At 35.4% G+C, this 22,936-nt stretch overlaps 1 protein-coding gene across 5 annotated transcripts in view; it reads left to right on the top strand.

Annotated features, from left to right (window-relative positions):
• Nucleotides 1–13,745, top strand: part of LOC6037123 (tyrosine-protein kinase receptor torso) — a 63,310-nt gene extending 49,565 nt beyond the window's left edge. For 4 of the 5 annotated variants that reach the window (XM_038253111.1, XM_038253115.1, XM_038253114.1 and 1 more), the window contains 5 exons: nucleotides 3,587–3,654; nucleotides 3,951–4,092; nucleotides 8,175–8,280; nucleotides 9,283–9,388; nucleotides 12,884–13,745. In XM_038253111.1, the coding sequence (XP_038109039.1) occupies nucleotides 3,587–3,654; nucleotides 3,951–4,092; nucleotides 8,175–8,280; nucleotides 9,283–9,388; nucleotides 12,884–13,164 (703 nt within the window). In that variant the 3' untranslated portion in view covers nucleotides 13,165–13,745. The remainder of the gene's footprint in view (nucleotides 1–3,586; nucleotides 3,655–3,950; nucleotides 4,093–8,174; nucleotides 8,281–9,282; nucleotides 9,389–12,883) is intronic. The other variant, XM_038253112.1, reaches the window with a different exon arrangement.
• The last annotated feature ends 9,191 nt before the right edge of the window (nucleotides 13,746–22,936 follow it).

Below are 22,936 nucleotides of genomic sequence, written 5' to 3'. Positions count from 1 at the left end.
AGTTTCCTTTAAGGTGAAGCCGTTGATCATTCTCGCAGAAAATTGATCATCACTCTAAAATTCTCTGTATTGAATTCAATTTAACGATTTTCTGCACCAAAATGAATCAACATATGCCAGTTGTTGCCTTCTTGAAGCCACTGAAAGAATTTTTGGTCGAAATCAAATGTTTTTCAAAATTTATATCATTTTGTGGTACAATCATTGACGTCCTAGTTGGCAATCATTGATTATTGACGATTTCCATAACTTTGCAAGGAATGGAATAATCGTTACCAAAAATAATCAGCATGTGTAGGGCACTATTCTAAACAACTTGTGGAAGGAAGTTTGTCAAAATATTGATAGCGACGCAAAATTTGTAACTTTGAACGAAAAATCATGGCAATGATGGAATTCTTCATGTTAACCTCTTCCCGCCCAGAGCAAAATCGAGGTTTTTTGCGTTTTTCTACAATGATTGTAGCTGGATCGTCCAAATTTAATTAAATTTTGATGGTTATAAATTAACATTCTATATAAACAAATGAAGATTAAAGCAAGTTGAAACAAAATATGGTTGCAGAGAAATTTGATTTTGGACACAAAAATTAGTGGAGTACCATGGGCGATAGAGGGTTATGGCCTATCTACAATCACTTAGCTTAGAATAGTTAAGTAAAGTAAAACTTAGAAAATGTACACAACTTATGGGCTATCTACAATCACTTAGCTTAGAACATCTAAGTAAAGTAGTTACTTAGGAATGTACGCAACTTACGGCCGTCATCCACAATCAACTTAGAAATTTTGCTGGGCTGATATACGTTGCTATGCAGTTGTTTGTTTACCTTTGATATTGAAATGTCAACTTACCGAAGATTTTGAAATTTTTCAAACCATACGTCAGTTTCTAATTTGATTACTTTTCCATTGTAGAAGCTCGGCTTCATTTCCATTGATTCAAATTCCTAAGCTAAGTGAAATTTTCTAAGCTAAGTGATTGTAGATAGGCCATTACGGCCGTCATCCACAATCAACTTAGAAAATTTGCTGGGCTGATATACGTTGCTATGCAGTTGTTTGTTTACCTTTGATATGGAAACGTCAACTTACCGTAGATTTTGAAATTTTCCAAACCATACGTCAAGTTTCTAATGTTATTCCTTTTCATTGTAGAAGATCAGATTCATTTCCATTGATTCAAACTCCTAAGCTAAGTGAAATTTTCTAAGTTAAGTGATTGTAGATAGGCCATTAATATTGTGTGCCAAAGATGAGCAATTTCAACATTTTCAGAAATTCAATATTCTTTCTTCACAAAAAACTGGAATATCTCAGCTCAGAATTGATGAAACTTAAATGTTGCTTAGATCAAAATCTTTGGCGGAAAATTTCTTACAAGATGCATGTACCCTCACTGATGAGGAAATTTTTGAGTTCAATACCGAGGGAAATGATTGATAAAAAGTAAAGCAAAAACTCGTATTTTTTTATATAAAAGCTACCGGGAAATCGAAAATAAGGGTTTCAAAGGCCAAATCGATACATTCATTCAATGGACCACAGACCATCATTTTATGGTAAAAGCCATTAGAAATTTTAAGATTTTCTATTTTTTTCAAGCAGATTTTGTGAAATTGTCGAAAACTGTCATTTTTCAAAAAATGTTTCATGTATGGGAGAGTTGTTTCTGACATGATTATCTGTCATCTGAGAACTGAGCACATTGATTTCCTCGTCTTCGTGTTTTTTTGGGACACACTAATTACACGTTCCAAATAGCTTCGAAGATCGTGTAAAATTACATAAGTTATAATATGGGTTGGAAATAATTCTTATTGCAATCTTATTATTCTTGTTGGGCGAGAAAACACGTGTATAAATTTGTTTAAAGCGATACGTTTTTACATCACTCATCAAATCTTAGCAAATTCCAATATGTTTACTCATCACCCAAACTTGTCTTTTCTTGTGTCTCAATTACGATCATTCGCCAGAATTGCTCCATTTAATCACTGCTTTTATTTTACATTTAATTTGATTTAATTTTACATATAATTTGATGCTCCAGATATGTACATCTAATTAGGCGTGAAGTTAGGTTATTTTTATGTAACTTTAGGGTTTGCACGATGTAAAGGAATTCCAATGGAAATTTTATCGATTTATATTAAAATAAACCTAATCTTACATAGAAAAAACGTTTACATGACGTCAAATGTAAAATTCCATTTTTTCGTGTGTCATACTGTTCAATTTACTCCGAAGCCCAACAATGCATTGCACGGAATCGCTGTGCAAGTTTTCATTGTGGCAATATTAGTTGCTTTGCAGACGAATGTAAATTGAACGTATGGGACCATCCATAAACCACGTGGAAACTTTTTTGAAATGTCAGAGCCCCTCCCCCCCTCGCGGGCAATTTCCATACAAAACAATTTTTTTTGTACGGAGCGTGGAGAATCGCTGAACCCCCCCCCCCCCTTCTTAAGGTAACAACGTGGTTTATAGATGGTCTTTGTCTACACATAACAATACTTTATACCATTCGCTACAAGAGTCGCGGTGCCCGCCTATTAAATGCTAAACTTTCTCCTTTCTGTAGAGATCTAGCAGCGCGGAATATTCTGATCGATGAGAAATTGAGCAACTGTTGAGGTTTCGTGTAACTAATTTGCATGAATGCTTCCCTGCATTTTTTTTATAGTGGGATGAAGTAAACGCCACTGGCCCCATTTTGAGCTGGATGTAATTTTCTAAATACAGTCCAGACTCGATTATCCGAAGTAGCGCTTCCCAAGCAGACGGAAATAACTTGGGAAAAACATTTTTTGATATTTGAAAATACTATTTTTTGTTATTTATAACAAGATTTGTTATTCGCCGTTATGATTTTTTTGTTGACTAATAACATTTTAAGTTATTCTTTGAACAAATCTTTGTTATTATTTTTTGTTATTTTAACAACTAATCCGATCATCCCAGTTTGAGGTATTCTTCCATAACAAAAAATGTTATTCCCAAGGTGTTCTGGCTTTCAACCAATATCAGACCGATAACAAATTTTGTTATGATAACATAAACTTTTATTGAACTCTTATGCAAAAATGGATTTTGCAAGAATATTCCATAACACTTTCTGTTATTTTAACAGTATTTAGTTATTACCATCTGTTCGGGTTATCAGAAGGTTTGTATGGGACTCCGGATAATCGAATTATGACCAAAAATATTCTTGTTGGCCTTATAGCAATTAAGTGGTAATACTTAGATACGATAAACAAAAGTAAGTCAACAGAAAACATTTTTTTTGTTATTCGATCATCCGAAGTGAAGTTTTTTCAAGACCTTTTGATAATCGAGCCTGAAATGCGTATGATTAGCACATTGTCTTTTTCATACATATCATAATCTGGAGAATAAACAATGCAAAATGGTGAAGTTTATGGGAATAAGTTCATGCAAATAAATTAAAAACAATAGCAAGCTTTTTATTGAAAAAATATGAAAAATTGCTGGAATGCTAAAAAATAAGACAAATTCGCCCGCCTTAAAAAACAACAAGCTTAACTTTACATAATGGTCATTGTTTTCATTATTTCAGTAGCTCAAATTCGGACGCCTCTTACATTGCACAGCCTGAAACGTTGGTGAGGCCATCACTGACTGACAGTAAGTTGGAGCATTACACATTTGTGAAAAAAAATGCTTTTTCATATTAATTCCTTTTTTTATTTTATGCCTAGGCAATTCTATGCCGTATCTTTTTTTTTCTTCAAAGTGCTGGTGTCACGCTTTGCTCTTCGCCTATTTCTTGAAGCAGTATCATTTTTATATTATTTGCTGCTGTTACTTTGTGAATAGAGAAATGCAAAATATGATCGAAAACATGCAAAGTGCACCCCACCACCGCAAAAAAAAAACAGTTTCTAACAGTTTGAAATCCTATTTGCTCTTTTGCTTGACAGCACTTTATACTACTCTTAGCGGCAAGACTGCAAAGTCAGGAACGTCGATAGAGTACGTTCTGGATCACAATGAGCTGCATGACTTTGCACAACAAATTGCATGTGGTATGCACCACTTGGAGAAAATCAAGATAACCCATCGGTAAGCTAGCAAGTGTTTAGCATTTTAAGCTCAGATTTCTACAAACGTTATGAGGTCAGTGGTTTTGGTCTAAATACACACTACGAAAAAAAAGTGTAATTCTCGGTCAAATTAGATGCACTGCACTGGAGCTCCAAATAAGATGCAAAGCTGGGTCAAATTAAACGTAATATTACACTAGCGTGTCCCAAAAAAAAAACACGAAGATGAGGAAATCAATATGCTATGTTTTCAAATGACAGATAATCATGTTAGAAACAACTCTCTCATACATGCAAACTTTCGAAGAAATCGTTTGAAAAATGACAGTTTTTTCGACAATTTCACAAAATCTGCTTAGAAAAAATAGAAAATTTCAACTTTCAAAAAGGCTATAGCTATATAGATACCGTTAACCGGGATGACTTTGATAGAATTTCAATTTGTTTTTAAAATATGTATTTTCCAACATGTAAGGTTTTTCTCAAGATAAGTCCATGCACTATTTTGGGAAAAAAGTTTTTTCAATAGTGTTTAAAAAAAAAGTTACGTTAAAGATTCTTAGTTTTATTTCCGGGGTGGCTATCAAAGTCAGTTTTTTTTTTGTTAAAATCATATTTAAGATGTTCAAACTTTATTTGTAAGTTAAATGTGCCATCACTATAGACGCTGATACAGTTTTTAAGAAAAAAAAATCAATGTTTATATTTAGTTAACTAAGTTTATAAGCGTTTTAACAAAATACTTATAAATTTTAGGTAAAATTGTGAAAAAGTCGGAATTTTGCCTGAAATTTGTTAAAACTAGTTTTGTTTATAAAATCGATTTATATTGCATTTTATACTGAATTCTAAGCACGAATCACAAGTTTTCACATTTTAAATAAAATTTGTTCAACTGAAATTGCCTATAAATTTTGAGATATTTTTCAATTGTGTTTCAAAAACAAATATTATTTTTTATTTACAAACTTATTTAACCTTCTCCTGGTGAAAAATTACCCAAAGAATCCGAAAATGCATTCCGTTTTCCGATTAAAAATCATGTTCATTGAGGAAATCATGATACTTTGAGACTAACTTTTTTAACTTTTCAAAATTTTATGAAAAGTTCTTCTTGAGGTACTTTGAACACGTCCCTACCACGGTCAGTATGTTTCTAAACCATTCCTTACATATATTAATTGTTCTCTTCATTTTGCGGAAAAACCACAAACCTATCAAAGTCACCCCGGCTATCAAAGTCACCCGTTTTACGGTACCATAAAATGATGATCTGTGGTCCAAGTTACTGTATCAATTTGGCCTTTTAAATCCTTATTTTCACTTTCCCAAAAGCTTTTATGTAAAAAATACGAGTTTTTGCTTTGCTTTACTAAACAAGAGTTCTTTACTAAAAGTAATTCATAGATTAAGCACGTAGTCTGCCATGAGAAAACAACACAATGTGGCCTAAATATCAGAGGATGAGCTAATCATGTTTAAAAACAGATTCGATATAGCCTCACTTCAAATAAGGGTTTAGTTTCCTTTAAGGTGAAGCCGTTGATCATTCTCGCAGAAAATTGATCATCACTCTAAAATTCTCTGTATTGAATTCAATTTAACGATTTTCTGCACCAAAATGAATCAACATATGCCAGTTGTTGCCTTCTTGAAGCCACTGAAAGAATTTTTGGTCGAAATCAAATGTTTTTCAAAATTTATATCATTTTGTGGTACAATCATTGACGTCCTAGTTGGCAATCATTGATTATTGACGATTTCCATAACTTTGCAAGGAATGGAATAATCGTTACCAAAAATAATCAGCATGTGTAGGGCACTATTCTAAACAACTTGTGGAAGGAAGTTTGTCAAAATATTGATAGCGACGCAAAATTTATAACTTTGAACGAAAAATCATGGCAATGATGGAATTCTTCATGTTAACCTCTTCCCGCCCAGAGCAAAATCGAGGTTTTTTGCGTTTTTCTACAATGATTGTAGCTGGATCGTCCAAATTTAATTAAATTTTGATGGTTATAAATTAACATTCTATATAAACAAATGAAGATTAAAGCAAGTTGAAACAAAATATGGTTGCAGAGAAATTTGATTTTGGACACAAAAATTAGTGGAGTACCATGGGCGATAGAGGGTTATGGCCTATCTACAATCACTTAGCTTAGAATAGTTAAGTAAAGTAAAACTTAGAAAATGTACACAACTTATGGGCTATCTACAATCACTTAGCTTAGAACATCTAAGTAAAGTAGTTACTTAGGAATGTACGCAACTTACGGCCGTCATCCACAATCAACTTAGAAATTTTGCTGGGCTGATATACGTTGCTATGCAGTTGTTTGTTTACCTTTGATATTGAAACGTCAACTTACCGAAGATTTTGAAATTTTTCAAACCATACGTCAGTTTCTAATTTGATTACTTTTCCATTGTAGAAGCTCGGCTTCATTTCCATTGATTCAAATTCCTAAGCTAAGTGAAATTTTCTAAGCTAAGTGATTGTAGATAGGCCATTACGGCCGTCATCCACAATCAACTTAGAAAATTTGCTGGGCTGATATACGTTGCTATGCAGTTGTTTGTTTACCTTTGATATGGAAACGTCAACTTACCGTAGATTTTGAAATTTTCCAAACCATACGTCAAGTTTCTAATGTTATTCCTTTTCATTGTAGAAGATCAGATTCATTTCCATTGATTCAAACTCCTAAGCTAAGTGAAATTTTCTAAGTTAAGTGATTGTAGATAGGCCATTAATATTGTGTGCCAAAGATGAGCAATTTCAACATTTTCAGAAATTCAATATTCTTTCTTCACAAAAAACTGGAATATCTCAGCTCAGAATTGATGAAACTTAAATGTTGCTTAGATCAAAATCTTTGGCGGAAAATTTCTTACAAGATGCATGTACCCTCACTGATGAGGAAATTTTTGAGTTCAATACCGAGGGAAATGATTGATAAAAAGTAAAGCAAAAACTCGTATTTTTTTATATAAAAGCTACCGGGAAATCGAAAATAAGGGTTTCAAAGGCCAAATCGATACATTCATTCAATGGACCACAGACCATCATTTTATGGTAAAAGCCATTAGAAATTTTAAGATTTTCTATTTTTTTCAAGCAGATTTTGTGAAATTGTCGAAAACTGTCATTTTTCAAAAATGTTTCATGTATGGGAGAGTTGTTTCTGACATGATTATCTGTCATCTGAGAACTGAGCACATTGATTTCCTCGTCTTCGTGTTTTTTTGGGACACACTAATTACACGTTCCAAATAGCTTCGAAGATCGTGTAAAATTACATAAGTTATAATATGGGTTGGAAATAATTCTTATTGCAATCTTATTATTCTTGTTGGGCGAGAAAACACGTGTATAAATTTGTTTAAAGCGATACGTTTTTTTACATCACTCATCAAATCTTAGCAAATTCCAATATGTTTACTCATCACCCAAACTTGTCTTTTCTTGTGTCTCAATTACGATCATTCGCCAGAATTGCTCCATTTTAATCACTGCTTTTATTTTACATTTAATTTGATTTAATTTTACATATAATTTGATGCTCCAGATATGTACATCTAATTAGGCGTGAAGTTAGGTTATTTTTATGTAACTTTAGGGTTTGCACGATGTAAAGGAATTCCAATGGAAATTTTATCGATTTATATTAAAATAAACCTAATCTTACATAGAAAAAACGTTTACATGACGTCAAATGTAAAATTCCATTTTTTCGTGTGTCATACTGTTCAATTTACTCCGAAGCCCAACAATGCATTGCACGGAATCGCTGTGCAAGTTTTCATTGTGGCAATATTAGTTGCTTTGCAGACGAATGTAAATTGAACGTATGGGACCATCCATAAACCACGTGGAAACTTTTTTGAAATGTCAGAGCCCCTCCCCCCCTCGCGGGCAATTTCCATACAAAACAATTTTTTTTGTACGGAGCGTGGAGAATCGCTGAACCCCCTTCTTAAGGTAACAACGTGGTTTATAGATGGTCTTTGTCTACACATAACAATACTTTATACCATTCGCTACAAGAGTCGCGGTGCCCGCCTATTAAATGCTAAACTTTCTCCTTTCTGTAGAGATCTAGCAGCGCGGAATATTCTGATCGATGAGAGGAAAACGCTGAAGATATCCGACTTTGGAATGTCACGAACAGGCATTTACGTCAATACTAGGAACAAAAAGGTAATTCCAGCATTTATATTGTGCCGCTCAAGGCAAGCCCGTCCCATATGCGATTTCGTCAATTTTGATTTGCAGTTGTAGTTTGCTTCTAAATCACGTGAACTATCAGAAAAAGTTAAAAAAAATCTCGGCTTGCTATTTTTACATATAGGACGGATCATTATCATTGAGTATACACAGAAAAAAATATGTGAATTTACTCGACACGGAAAAAATGAATCACATATAAACTCAGTTGATGTAAACATGAGATTCGACGTAAACGGTTGAATCACACGTAAAATCATGTTTTTACGTATAATTTGTTGCAAATTTACATCAAATTGCATTTAAATATAAATGTTCAATGACGTGCTAAAGTGTTACATCATAAATGATGTAACATTCGGAAATATTTTTTTGTGTGTACACTAGGGTGACAAGGAAATATAATATTGAAAAAAATGTAAATTTTAAATCGATTATGGTTAAAAGCCGCAATTGATCGTTGAAGTTTGTACGGGAAGATTCGTAATGTAATTAAAATAAATCGGCTTATGTACTTGAAAATGTATAACATGTAAATAGGGTGTATATAAGATTTTTTTACTAATAAAAAATCATCTGATTAACTCGGATCGATTTGCACCCTTCGACTGAATTGTAAGGAATTGAAATTCGTAGAAAAATCATACACTTAGACAAATTTGGAAGAGGCCTACAAACTTCAACGCAGAACAACGGCCCCCAAACCTTAACCAGAGAGAAAGGAAATACTCAATACTCTTCGCCTTAACTGGGAACTATAAATCGTCGAAATTCAATCTTTTTTTTTCAAATAACCCAACCGTTTTCCTCACGTTCCTCCGAAATTTTCGCATAATTAATTAATATAATTATTAGTTAATTAATTTATTTTGGGCAGCTTTAACCTGAAATAAATAAATTAACAATTGCAACAACACTATGCGCATAATTCGCAATAATATCCACTTTATATCTGTGTTTTGAATTTGCTTACAGGTTCCCCTCCGGTGGCTCTCTATCGAAGCAATGAGAGACAATTTCTACTCTAGCAAAAGCGACGTGTGGGCATTCGGCGTTGTGCTTTGGGAAATTGGAACCCTCGGTAAGGTTTGCTAATCATAGTTTTGTTTCATATTGTGCATGTTCGTTGAAAATATGGGCCAATAACATCGAGGCAGTATTTATAGATTCGGCTCGGTTTGTTCTAGAGGTCGTACTACGATCTGGATAAACCTTTCCGCTTTTTTTTTCTATACATGAGATGAGCTCATGCCATGCCAATTTTACAACGTTTTACAACTTTAATTTTTGCGCGGTAGGCCAACAAGACGGCACTTTTTGGCCTCAATTTGTGTTGGAATTTTGAATTTGATTGGAAAAAATGTCATTTAGAATGAATTAAAATAATTTTTGCCATTTTGTCGGATTAGGGGTAAAAAAAAATTCACCTACTTGATAAAACATTTAACGTATTGATCACAGGGTAAACTTAATCTATCTTTTTCAGAAATTCGTTATCTAATTATTTTCTAAATCAAATTCAAAACACCGACACCTCAAACTAACAAGGCTTTTCCCGAGAATTCCGAATATGTCCAAATTGAGACCAAAAAGTGCCGTCTTGTTGGCCTACAGGGCAAAAGTTAACGTTTTAAAATGTTTGTTGTAAAAAAAACCGTATGATTCCATATGCTTATTAGAGTGTAACAAAAATGACTTTCTAGCGGGCATTCAGGGGATTGATCCGGTGGGTATACTGAGCCAAAATCTCACATATCGTCGCCGTCATGTTACGAACGTGCATTTTGAGCTAAATTGAGCTAAGAACGCCATTTTGTGCAGCTAGCAATGCCTCAACTTTTTACCTTCACAAATCCCTAAAATTCGATTCCAATTCTGATATAATCAATTAAAACCGAAAACACTCCGTTCTAGCTCTCTAGTTTTTGTTTATTCAAGGTCAAACCTTAAACCGGGTTTTTCTCGGAACGTCAAATAGCGACGTACGACATGATAGCACGACAGCATCGATTTAAGAATTTAGCTGTTCTATTTTAGCTTAGCTATTGTACGATCAGTTCCTAACTGGACTCGGTCGTTGGAAACGACCGTCGGCTCAACGACCGACGAAATAGGCGGCGGGTCCGACGTCACTGGTCAAAACCTCTCCCCCCTCACTTCGTCTCACCATGCAGCTGCTGCTTGGTTGACAAACAAATGGAGCACGCAGTCGCATGATGGCAGCATCGAGCTAGAATTAGGGGTGATCATGTGGTTAAAAATTAAACTTTTTTCAAGAAAAATAATATTTTGCCGACTGATTCAAAAATTTGCGAGAAGGTTTAAACAATTATTCCTGATGTAGGAGAAGAGATTAAAAATCGAAATTTTAATCCATATTTTTTCTATTAATTGAAATTTTTCTCACCAATTGGGAACCCCTAGGTCTATCCACGACCGTTTCCAATGACCGTGAGAAGATGCCAGAAAATTCAGCTACCAGCTAAATCAACAATAAAAAATAGACATTAGCGATGATACCTTCTGATTCGATTCTTTGGAAAAAATAAGTATCTTTGCGAATTCTAAGGTGGTAGATGGTGTCCTTTACTTTTATGGCAATGACTGTCAATGATGGTTCTGCATAAACGTGAAGACTTCCATCATTGACATGATTTTTCGTTCAAAGATATAAATTTTGCGTCACTTTCAATATTTTGACAAAATTTCTTCAACAAGTTGTTTAGAATAGTGCCCTACACATGCTGATTTTGGTAACGATTATCCCATTCCTTGTAAAGTTATGAAAATCGTCATTAATCAATGATTGCTAACTAGGACGTCAATGACTGTGCCACAAAATGATATAAATTTTGAAGCACATTTGATTTAGATCACAAATTCTTTCAGTGGCTTCAAGAAGGCAACAACCGGCACATGCTGATTCATTTTGGTGGCGAAATCTGTTGAATTGAATTTAATACAGAATTTTTTATAGTGATGATTTTCTTCGAAAATGATCAACGGCTTCACCTTAAGGCTCTAGAAGTAGTAAAATGAAATGAAAAATAATCACTATATGTAAAATGCTTCTACAAACAACACAATGAAAACCATTTTTTGATTGAAACATTCTGAATCAAGATTTGAATGTTTTTTCCTAAAACAAACATGGCCGATTGGGGATGATGTCTTCCAGAGCCTTAAGCCAAAACGGTTAAGGTTCAGGGGTCGTTGAAATTCGCGAGAATGTGTGCATAATAACATCGTTTAGTATTTTTCTACCAGGTGGCGCAGGACTCGCCCAAATTTGTTCAAGGGTGAGATTCTGGTAGGAAATACAATTTCCTACAACTATGTTGAAGTATATAAGCCGATTTGTAACTCCTCAGGATCAACTCGGAGCGTTTGCACCCTTCACAAATTCGTAGGAATTGAATTTTCTACGAGAATCTCACACTTGGGCACTTTTTGGGAGAGACCTGCGCCACCTGCTGACAAAATCCTGAAGCGATGTTTATCCCCATACTTTTTCGCAATTTTACACATATACCTAATTTTTAACAAAAAGACCCCTGGCTCAAAATTGGCTCTGTTACTTTTTTCCAAAGAATCGGAAAATCTCATGAGATTTTCCGAAATTTTCAATTTTTCTTGTCACCCTACCGTTCAGACACAAGGCAAGGATCAAAGCTTTCGAAAGCTAGGTTGTTGACGATAAGGAAAATAGAAGCGCCAGAAATGTGTTGACAGACACATTACCACAATTACCACAATCTGATGCGATCAACTGGGAAAAGGAAAGGGAAATGATGTTTGAGTTGTATTTCATTAAATACCCCCTAGAGATGCCTCAGAATTTAAACGATTTCCACAATTTACGGATTAACATGAAAATAGTTTGCAGGGAAACTTCAACGACAAATGAAGTAATGTGAATTATAGATTATTGTAGCGGAACTTTTTTTTTTTAATTTAAATGATATAAACAAATATATTGAATCCGACCTCCTGTTGCTGACATAATTGCTGTGCATCTGTGGGTATTGACAAGGGAATGGTGGAAAGAGAGGAATCACAAATCAGTATAAATAATTTCAAGATTTTTCAGGTGTAAACCGAAAACGCGATCAAAACTTAAAGTGAAAGAATAAGGCTTTAAACTGCTTATTTAATTGTCGGTGTACAGGACGCCGCAATTTTTAATCATTTTCTGACGTCCATTCAATTTTGCAGTCCAAACCCAGTCATTGAATTGGAAGAATAAAATCTTTTTCAAATTTTCTTTTGTTGATTTGTGTACACCTGCTTCGAAGACCAAGATTGTTTACTTTTTGCTCTTTGGTCTGACAGTCTTGGTCTGACAGATTTGGTCTGTCAGCTTTATCATGGATTTTGGTCTGGTCTAGGCGAGAGATAGGACACAGCACCTTCCTGGGTATTGATAGCACAAACGAAATGTTTCTAAGGGGGGTGTTATGATTCTGTGTTTCGTTCCAAAGTGGAGTCCATGTTGAACTGGAAGTTGGACATGTCCGTAGTACTTATCATCGCAGCATGAAGATTCCATAAAAAAAACTTTTTTTTTCTGTCACAGGTGGTTTTCCATATCCGTCAGTGAGTAATCACGAGCTGTTGGCTTTCCTGCAGGAGGGAAATCGAATGGCAAAACCAGACAATATTACCCCCGAATTGTACGAACTAATGCAAACCTGCTGGAAACCCAACCCAGATGACCGACCCTCATTCCGTGAGATCCGAACGTTTCTGGAGCCACACCGCCAGATCTACATCGACTTCAATGCAATTGAACCCTCCTACGTGTTTCCCCCGACTGCCGAGCAGAGTCGTCAAACGATGGCAAACAACAAATCGTAAAGTGCGCTGCTATTTACAGGTCACCTTACTCGTGTCGACAACTGTCCCACCGTTAGCAGCATCTGACATGGATGGTATTTGGATCCCTTTGCTGTGCGTTTGAACCAATGGTTGTGCAAATCAGTGTTACAGTGGATGTTTCTGATCTATCAGTGTACAAATCTTGCAATACCAGATAAACAGTATTCATAAGCCAGAGTCAAAACATAAAAAGGGCACAGATCCCCCCTCCCACTCCCAATTTCACAAGTTTTACACGCAAAAAAATAATAATGCAACTGCTAGTTAACGGTGCACATCAATCGGAGATTTTACACCAGAGAATTTAGCATCTTTGAAACTACGGGAACTACCGATATGATTTTTTATTCATCCCCTAAAATACTGGCTGCAATGTTATGTACAGCAAAATTCAATCATATTGTTTTAAGATTGGGTCCGTAATTTAAAGTAAAATAAAATAAAAAACAACAACTTTCTTGGTTGATGTGAACCCTTAAAGGCCTGCGTGTTTAATAAAATTTGCATTATTTTAGGACAACGTTTTGTAATATTGTTCCACAATCACATGGGCTCCTCGTAGCCAGCTTAAAAATGTAAACAAGGTTTTAACTCATACAACAAGAATTCCAAGGTTTAAAAAAAAACTGATCTACGACTATCAATAAATTAATCATGTGTGCGTGCAAAATGGAGTTAAACTTTCCAAAGAACTATGGTAAACCTTACAGCAACTGCACAGAAAGTTTAACTACATGCTGCTGATTTAACTGAGCTAATTTCGATTAGAGAAAGGGTAAGAATCGGATAACTATTGCGCCCTCCACAGGTAAAATCTGAAACTGTTGCTCTTCTTCATACACTCTGACGATTTTCCCATACAAACTTTAAGCGGTTAGAGCGATTTTGAATTTAGCCTAGTGATGGGCCAATCTTTGATTTGAGGGGGAGCCCGGATTTGGACCACCCTACTGGGTATGGGCAATCATTTGACTTTGTTTTTTTTTCTGATTTTCTTTAAATTGAACTTTTCCAAACCTTTTGGGTATCCCTAGGCCAATCCAAGGCGATTTCCAAGGACCGTGAGACGATGGCAGAAAATTCTGATATCAACTTAATGCACAGTATAGCATTGGACATGCAAATTTACGTGAAAAACTATAGTCACCAATTTAAATGTTCAACTTATCTTCAATGTAATCTGCCAACTATTAAACACAATTTCAAAACAATAACGGAAATATGAACTTCAAATTCGATCTCATGGATCAAAATAACTAACTCGGCAGCGATTCCCCACTAGGGTGAAAAGAAAAATTGAAAATTTTGGAAAATCTGAAGAGATACCTTCTGGCTCGATACTTATTTTTGCCTAACGAATCGAATCAGATGGTATCCGGGCTCGGGCTCAACATTTTGCTGGGGGTCCCTGACCGAAATAATTAGACCCGTATTTTTTATTTGTTTGGCCGTTAGGGTAACCTACGCTCTATTAGGGTGGTCCAAAAAAATGACATTTTCGCCAAAACTCATATTTCAAAAAAAAAAAATCTTAGCTCCCCTCCATGAAATGGCGTATGCATGTTTGGTAATCAAAATTTTCGCAATCGAAAGATGCAACTTTTGTTACCCAAATGTGTGTTGGTATCAATCTAGAGTGTTTGAAAAGGTCATATTCTGTTGGAGAAAAAATACCCTTGAAATGCATATGTTGCTTGCTAGCAAAGATACATCGAATTTAAAACTAGTACAAAACAGGATTTTTGCACACTCGATCTTAGATATCCTATCCATATTACAAAAAAACTGATTTTAATTTTTGATGAACAAAGCCAAAAAAATAAAAGATTGTTCCATATCTCAAATAATGTCATCAAACATTGAGCCAATTTTGTTTACATTAAATATTTGCTAAATGAAAAAAAAAAAAAATACACTAATTCATGATTTTAGGGCACATTTTTAATGTATCAACACATTTTTTCTTCAAGGCTTTAGCAAGGTATTTTTTTATGCAACATTCCTTTTTCCGTGAATCATTATCAACTTGTTATGATCAATTAGAATGACATTTCATAAATAAAACATGGGTAATTCTCCACCAACTCACACAGCAATTGCCCCGACCCCTCTTCGGTTTGCGCGAAACATTGTCCTAAGGGGTAACTTTTGTCCCTGATCACGAATCCGAGGTCCGTTTTTTGATATCTTGAGACGGAGGGGCGGTACGACCCCTTCCATTTTTGAACATGCAAAAAAGAGGTGTTTTTCAATAATTTGCAGCCTGAAACGGTGATGAGATAGAAATTTTGTGTCAAAAGGACTTTTATGTGAAATTGATGCTCGATTAGCATTGGTGTCTACCCGTAGTTGCTACTCTGTTATTGGCCAGGACCTCCAATAATTGCTCCGTGGACCACAGATGAAGAGTAGGAACCAATCATCACCACTTCGCAACTTTCAAATGTCCCTATCATGCTAGCCAATCACAGCGCCGGCCACGACCAATGGTAAGACACGAGGAAGTGGATAGGAACTTTAGTCCGATACTTGAGTGATGAAGACCGCTAAATCGGCTGCGTCTTCGACAAAGTATCATGTGAGGTTTGAGGGTGTTAGTAAGACGGGTGTGAAGCCAGGATTCACCGTGGTAAGTGATGCGGCTGGTCAAATCTATAGGGACGTGGCGTTACATCGTGCTGCCATCTAGTTTTTTTAAGCGCAAGAGTGGAAAAGTGCTGAGTCATCGTCTAAAAATAGACGGCGTCCTATCTCGCCCAGCAAAATGAAGTCGATAAAGTAGTCGGTTTCGATGAGAAAAAGTGGAAAACGTGGTCTAAAAATAGCGACGCCATCCCCCTATTCATAGTCCTTAATTCTTCGTATGTTCTTGGATTCATTTTGAAAGCTTTCCACAATTCGGTTCACCAAGCTTTTTGTTGTGGTGAATTCTTGTCGTGTTGAAAGTTCAATATTCACCTAACGAGTTTGCAACCGAGTAAGGTCTTGAATTCAACTTTGCATTCAATATTGCATTGTCTGTTCTTTGGTTCTCAGATTCTCATCAAGTTTCTTGGATTCTTATAGCATTCTTGATCCTATTAATCAACTAAACCTCGATGGTCTGGTGGTAAGCATTTTTGTCTGCTGACTCCAAGGACGGGGGATCGAACCCCGCCGCGGGCTAATGAATTTTTCGTTCATATTCAAGTATTCAGCATTCCTTCTTTCCATAATTTCTCGATAGGAGCAGAAGGGAATCGAACCCAGAACCTTCCACTTACAAAGCGAACAGCGTAACCATTCAGCCACGCCTACCCCCCATAACTTTGTAGAAAATTCTTCACTCTAAAAACTAATCCTGCAAAGTTAGAAAAAACATAAAATTTTAAAATGAAAATTTTTGTTCTAAATGAAAATGACCTTTCTGGGTCAATGTAGATTCGAAAAGAACATTAAATTTTCCTTAAAATGGCATGTTCCAAATTTTTTTATAATCGAGTAAGGGAAAATGGGAGAATTTTGAAAAAAAAATTAAGAGTTTTTTGGATGAAAAATACATTATTTCAGAATTCTGAATACCCCATCAAATCGGGCGTCTAATTTTAAAAACACTTCTTTTTTCGCATGTTAAAAAATGGAAGGAGTCGTACCGCCCCTCCGTCACGAGATATAAAAAAACGGACCTCGGATTCGTCATCAGGGACAAAAGTTACCCCTTAGAACAAACTTTCACGCAAATCGAAAGAGGGGTTGGGGCAACTTTTCCCGATTTCGTGTGAGTTGGTAGAGAATTACCCACATAAAAAATAAAACAAGTCGTAAATTCGTGATGTACAATTGCTAGGAATATGTAATAGATGTTAAAACCGAAACACACACAAAGAACACACCCAACATGAATACAACGATCAAAGTGTTTTTATTTTTCAACGGAAACGATTCAAATACTCCCGCAAATAACGACTCGGCGTTAAGAACATAAAATCGTATTGATTTGTAATTAATGGTGCTGATGACTGTAGTAGAAGGACAACACAAAGAACCATACTAGCTGTTAATCTGTGATACTTTGTGAGTTACAAAATATATGAAATTTACACTGAGATGTTTGACGTTTTACTGTGAGTGAAAATGTGTTTGATGGTTTATATAGAAAAAATGAGAAATCCCAAAAAATGTATAAAAAAAAGGGTATAAAGAAGCTTGGATTCTCTCCCCAATTTTGAAGTCATTATTTTTACCTAGTTCATATAAAATAGAACATGCAATCGAATAATATTCAACATCATTGTTGATAAAGTGTAACGTTTTCGAAGTAGGATCACTTCAAATTTGATTTTTACTAAAAATGTGAATTCTTCGATTTTTTTAAATAGTGCCGATGAGTGACTTGGTCTATTCCCGGCATGCAGATTCGCAGAATTTTGCAGCCAGCAAAAGTAACTTTTTGCAGCGCGTCCTCGTACTTTTTTGCTACTCTCTCCTTTGCAGAAGGCTGCAACAGAGTAAAAAAGGGAGATAAATATTGAGGGTAGAGGAGTCATCAATGAGACGCTTTAGGGTTTTAACTTTCAATGGTTGTTGCATATTTTTTCATCAACCTTTTTATATCAGCTTTTTAATACATTTTCTTTCTTTTAAAGTGTCCTTACATCGCCCAAATTATGAGATCGATTGATGAATAATCTACTCTACCTACGCACTATGGGGTTTTTCCGGCCAAAACATTTTTTTACCTTTTGCCTTTCTTACAAAAGAAAGGTTTGAGGTTTGCTTATGGAAAAACGCTTTTCTTAGAAATTTGTATCCGTTCTTAAAAATTTATGTCCGCTCGTAAAACCCACAATTTTTATATTTCAGATTTGTAGCCGTGGGGTCGGAGACGAACATTCTATTTTTCGAATCACAATTTTGGACCAGTAAATGAGGTCAAAGTGATTTTTAGAGGCATTTTTTGGACTATTTTACGGATAATACTATTAAATTAAAAGAATTTAGTTTAAACAAAAAGCCATTCATAACATGCGCCATAATCTGCTTGGGCCCAAAATTTGAAGCTTTTCCAAAATTTATTTCCAGAGATATAGCCATTTTAGTGTTTCACGTCTTATTTTTACCCTATTTTTTCCTATTAAATTGTTAGTTTTATACAGAATCATATACTGAACATCAAATTCGAATTCAAGTCGAGGCATAAACACCAGCACATTAACGCTTGCGCGTGAAAATGTTCTTTCTGGCTTCTCATGATAGATCAACAAAGTGCAATATCGATACATATTTTTTAAGTTAATCATAGAATAATATTAAAGACTGAGTACCCTTTTTTCTGATTATGTCAATCCAATATGTTTTTCATAATTATATAATTATCTTGCGACCCATAATGGGACCATCCATAAACCACGTGGACACTTTAGGGGGGGGGGATATGGCGATTGTCCACGATCCATACAAAAAAGATTTTTTTTTTTGTATGGACAATTGTCCACGAAGGGGGGGGGGGTTATAGATTCCCAAAAAAGTGTACACGTGGTTTATGGATGGTCCCTAAGGTTCATCATTTTGTAATAAAGGCTCGAGATAAAAAAAATAAATTTGGAATAAAAATCCATCCTTTTATTTTTTTTGTCGGTAAAGGTATGCATGGTTACATGTTCTTGACAAGTTGATTCAATTACCTTTCTGAAAATATATAATAATGCAGGAAAAAACATGAATAGCTACACAGTACAACTATTCATATTTTTTTTTAGTCGAAAAATAAGATTTTTTCCCATTATCATGCCAATGTAACGAGAGCTTTTTACCTTTCGGCTGCTCATCAAAATAAATACCAACCAACAACGTTTGATTTTAACATTTTTCTATAGCAATTTAACATCGAGTACAAGGTCTTTGGCCAAAATGTTTTGCTTAGTCTAGTTCAGGCCTGCTCAACGTCTGGCCCGTGACGGCTTTTATAATTTCTATGTTGATATTACTTAACTAAATAATGGTGCAGGAAAAAAATATTCATTTCATAAAATTATGAAATTTATGAAAAAAAAAACTTGGATTGCTGTCTAAAAACGTACAAAAAGACACTAAATTTGAATTTCTTTCAATTTTAACTGTGTTTACCTCAATTTGAAGTTTTTTTGTTCTATTTTCTATTTTTTTAAATAAATAAGCAAGCAAATACTGATGTATTTTTTCAGAAAAACATTTCATCGATAAAGTTTTTTTTTAAATAAAGCTTAAAAAGGCATATTATTTATACTGAGAATGAATCACTGTAAATATTTTAAAAATATTTAAAAATGTCTCAAAGTGAGTCAAGAAATTAGGGAGCCAAAATATATTTTCCATAAATATTGAATTTCGAATAATAACGAATTGAAAATGATTTAATTTATCATCGAAAAAAAAAATACCAAAAAAAAAATTAGAGTGTGTCGGTTATTTGATTTATGGCCACTTGATACCCCATAGTGCTACGCAGCTATCCAGAAAAAATACTCCCTGCATAATAGTACAGGAGCGTGTTTCCTAAAACTTTTGCTTCTCTCTTTTTGCTGACAAAAGTTCTAACGAGAAAAGTAATTTGTGTTGCAGCACAGTACTGGAACGCTCTGCTGCCGTTTTTTTTGCAGAATTTCAGAATTCTGCGCACTCAACTAAAACATCCCAAGTAACCATCCAGCACTAAAAGAAATCATATATGAGCTGCTAAACAGCATTCACCAGCTAATCAGTCATAAAACAGCTAAGGTGATTGCAAATTAGCATTAAAACAACTGCTCTAATAATAGCTGGAATAGAGCTGATTTGATGCTGCTACTAGCAACACTGCAACCAAATTGTTCACCAAACTGGCAACACTATATTGATTCGTGTAAGAGCGAAAGAGAGAGATCACCAACAAACAGATTCAAAAATATTCCTTGCTCTCTCTTCTATCAAACCAAAACAAATCGAGCGGGGAGAAAAAAGCAAAAGATTAAAATTTTTGGCACGCTGCTATTGAAGCCGTTTTCATCATTATTGATTCTTAATGATAAAAGAACTTCTATGACCTTTGCAGTGGCCTCGACCAGCTGACACGTAGCTACAAATACAAATGGCAAATTTATGCGGAAAGCTGGAACAACCGGCTTTGAACATCCAACATGGGCATTTCCAGAGGAAATTCCTTCAACTTGCAACACACGGCTGGTCGGTGCGGTAAATAATATGGAATTAAACAGAGTAGGCATGTATGGAGGCTGTAGAATGATTACAATGTTTCAAATTATAATAAATTCATCCTGAATCCGCAAAAAATGTGTTTTGAAAAATATAGAGAAAATTCCTAGTGGCATGGTCGATTGGAAAATGCTCATATTACATAGGATTTGTGCATTTAACTGAACAACAAAACTGCTTATATAGATCTGACAACTAACCTGGAAATCCATACCTCATTTGGCCGTGAGGACAAGGCATCAGGATTCATCGAACATTATCAACATACAGCATCGCATCGACACTACCGCGAGTTCAAGCAAATAATTCAAATTCCCCTCTCAGTCAGCTGAGTCGGCAAAGTAGCAAACAACCCAAAAATAGAATTGAGAAAAGCAGAGGAGAGAGAGATGGAAAGGGACAACAATATTTTTGCCTCTTAATTTTTTGACATTTTGCAGGGGTGGAACAACAACAGTAGGGGCCCAGCTGTAAAAAAGAAATATAACGTCCAAAACCAGCTGCAAACCTGCTGTAAAAGTGCTTTTGGTGCAGATGTCAAAACAGTTTAGCTTTTATCCGCAGCTGTAAATGCGCTGTTAGTGCTGAACAGTGACTTTATTTAGTGCTGATTGGTTAATTGGGATGGTCACTGTTCAGCACTGAAAGCGCTTCTACAGCTGCGAATGAATGCTAAGAAGTTTTGAGATCAGCACCAACAGCTACTTCAGTGCTGAGCAATGGCCGAATTTGGACTTTACTCGGCCGGTTTAGTGCTGGCCCCTACTGTTGGTGTCCACCCCTGCAGAAAATGTAAAAAAATGAGTGCGCATGTATTGCATGGTTGTACACGAAGGGTTTTTAGGTTAAAATTTGTACCCGCCAGCAAAAACAAATGGTAAGCTAGTGTGCGTGAGTTCGGGCTTAGATAGCTCTATATCAGCCGGCGGCTCATTGTTGCGGTTTGGCTCTCGTTCGTGTTAACTGTAAAGTATTAATTTCTCTTTAGTAATATAATAAAATACATGTAAAATTTAGTGTTAAATACTTACGAGGATGATGAAAACTAAAATGAAAACGGTTTGTTTGGCTGGTTTCTCGACAGCTTCCGTTGTTTTTTTTTTGTGCGAAACGAGAAAGTGAGAAGTTTGTTGTTTTCTCGCGTTCTCTCTTTTACTCTCCGCTCAGAATGAAAACAATGATGCCAGTTTGATGGAAAATGCATGACAGTGTTGCTAGCGGTTGCACTAAACCAGCATTTATTCAACTTTGGACAGTGCATTTGGATGAGTGCTGAATCGCATTTGTAAATGCTGTTGTGTGACTAATGGAATGCCAATCTGTTGCCGATTTCTGACTTTCTGCTAGTGCTGGATGGTTACTTGGGCGGTTCAATATTCCGAAGGTCTTGGGTTCAAGTCTCGGTACTGGAACTTTTTTTTTGATAGATGAACTTTTTGGAAAATGAACCCATGAGTAAAGTACTTTAGCTAATTTCCGCACACAGTACCATTTTACTACCGAACCGGGCTCTTTATCCTCTCGTATGCCGATGCACAATTCTGGGTGCAGGTACGGTAAAAAATCGTTCCAATTTCAAAAAAAAAAAAATCTTCTGAGAAGAAGCATTGACCTATGGTACTGACATACAGTAAATAAAAGCAAAAGAAATAACAAAATTGAAGGATGATAAGGCCGACACAAGTAGACCCCCTTTTCCTAATGCCTGTATTTTGAAAATATTGAAATAGAGAAGCGTATTTCAAAAGGCCCAATTCAAAATTATTCCTAAAATAACGCAGGTTGCCCTTCGCCGTACAAATATACAGGCATTCCGTTTGAATAGAGCCTAAATCGAAAAAAATGTTTTCCGATCGAGCTCAAAATTTTCTGGGGGTTCCTTGGCCAGAATAATTAGAACCGTATTTTTTTTTCGGCCATTAGGGTGACCTACGCCGTGTTAGGTTGGTTCAAAAAATGGCATTTCGCAAAAACCACTTTTTTCAAAAAAAATATATCTTCGCGCCATTTCATCCGGTTTTAGCTGTCTTAGACGCAAAAGAAAGGTGATTAGTTTGGCTATTTGGGAAAAATATTAAAAAGTTTCAAAACTCTAGCTTAACATTTAAAAAATTCGTATGAAAAGTTAAACTGGCGTTTTGACCGTGTCTGGACCAAAAAGCGTCTGAAAGTAGACCAAAGAGTGTCTGAAAGTATTTTTATCGGATTCCTCGGAAAATTTCACATAATCCATCAATAAATTGGCAATGTCGAGCCGTACGTTTCTGAGATATGATTTTTTGAAAATAAAAACTGAGTTTTTCGACGCGCCACGCGCAAGAACAGGAAAATGACAAAAACGAGAAAAAATCAGCTCTTTTCACTAAAACTGCGATAACCTTCAAATTCTAGCGATGACCAATACATGTTTGGTTATCAAAAGTTGCGTTTTTCAAAAACGAAAATTTAAATGTACATATAAAACGTGGAAAATCGACAAAATAGTTTCTAAGTTTTTCGATGGAAAGTGTGTACTGATACGCTCGGTATATTTTTCCGAGAA

The sequence above is a fragment of the Culex quinquefasciatus genome, chromosome 2 (genome assembly GCF_015732765.1).
Source record: "Culex quinquefasciatus strain JHB chromosome 2, VPISU_Cqui_1.0_pri_paternal, whole genome shotgun sequence".
NCBI classification, from domain to species: Eukaryota; Metazoa; Arthropoda; class Insecta; order Diptera; family Culicidae; genus Culex; species Culex quinquefasciatus.
This window is presented reverse-complemented; position numbering and strand designations above follow the sequence as displayed.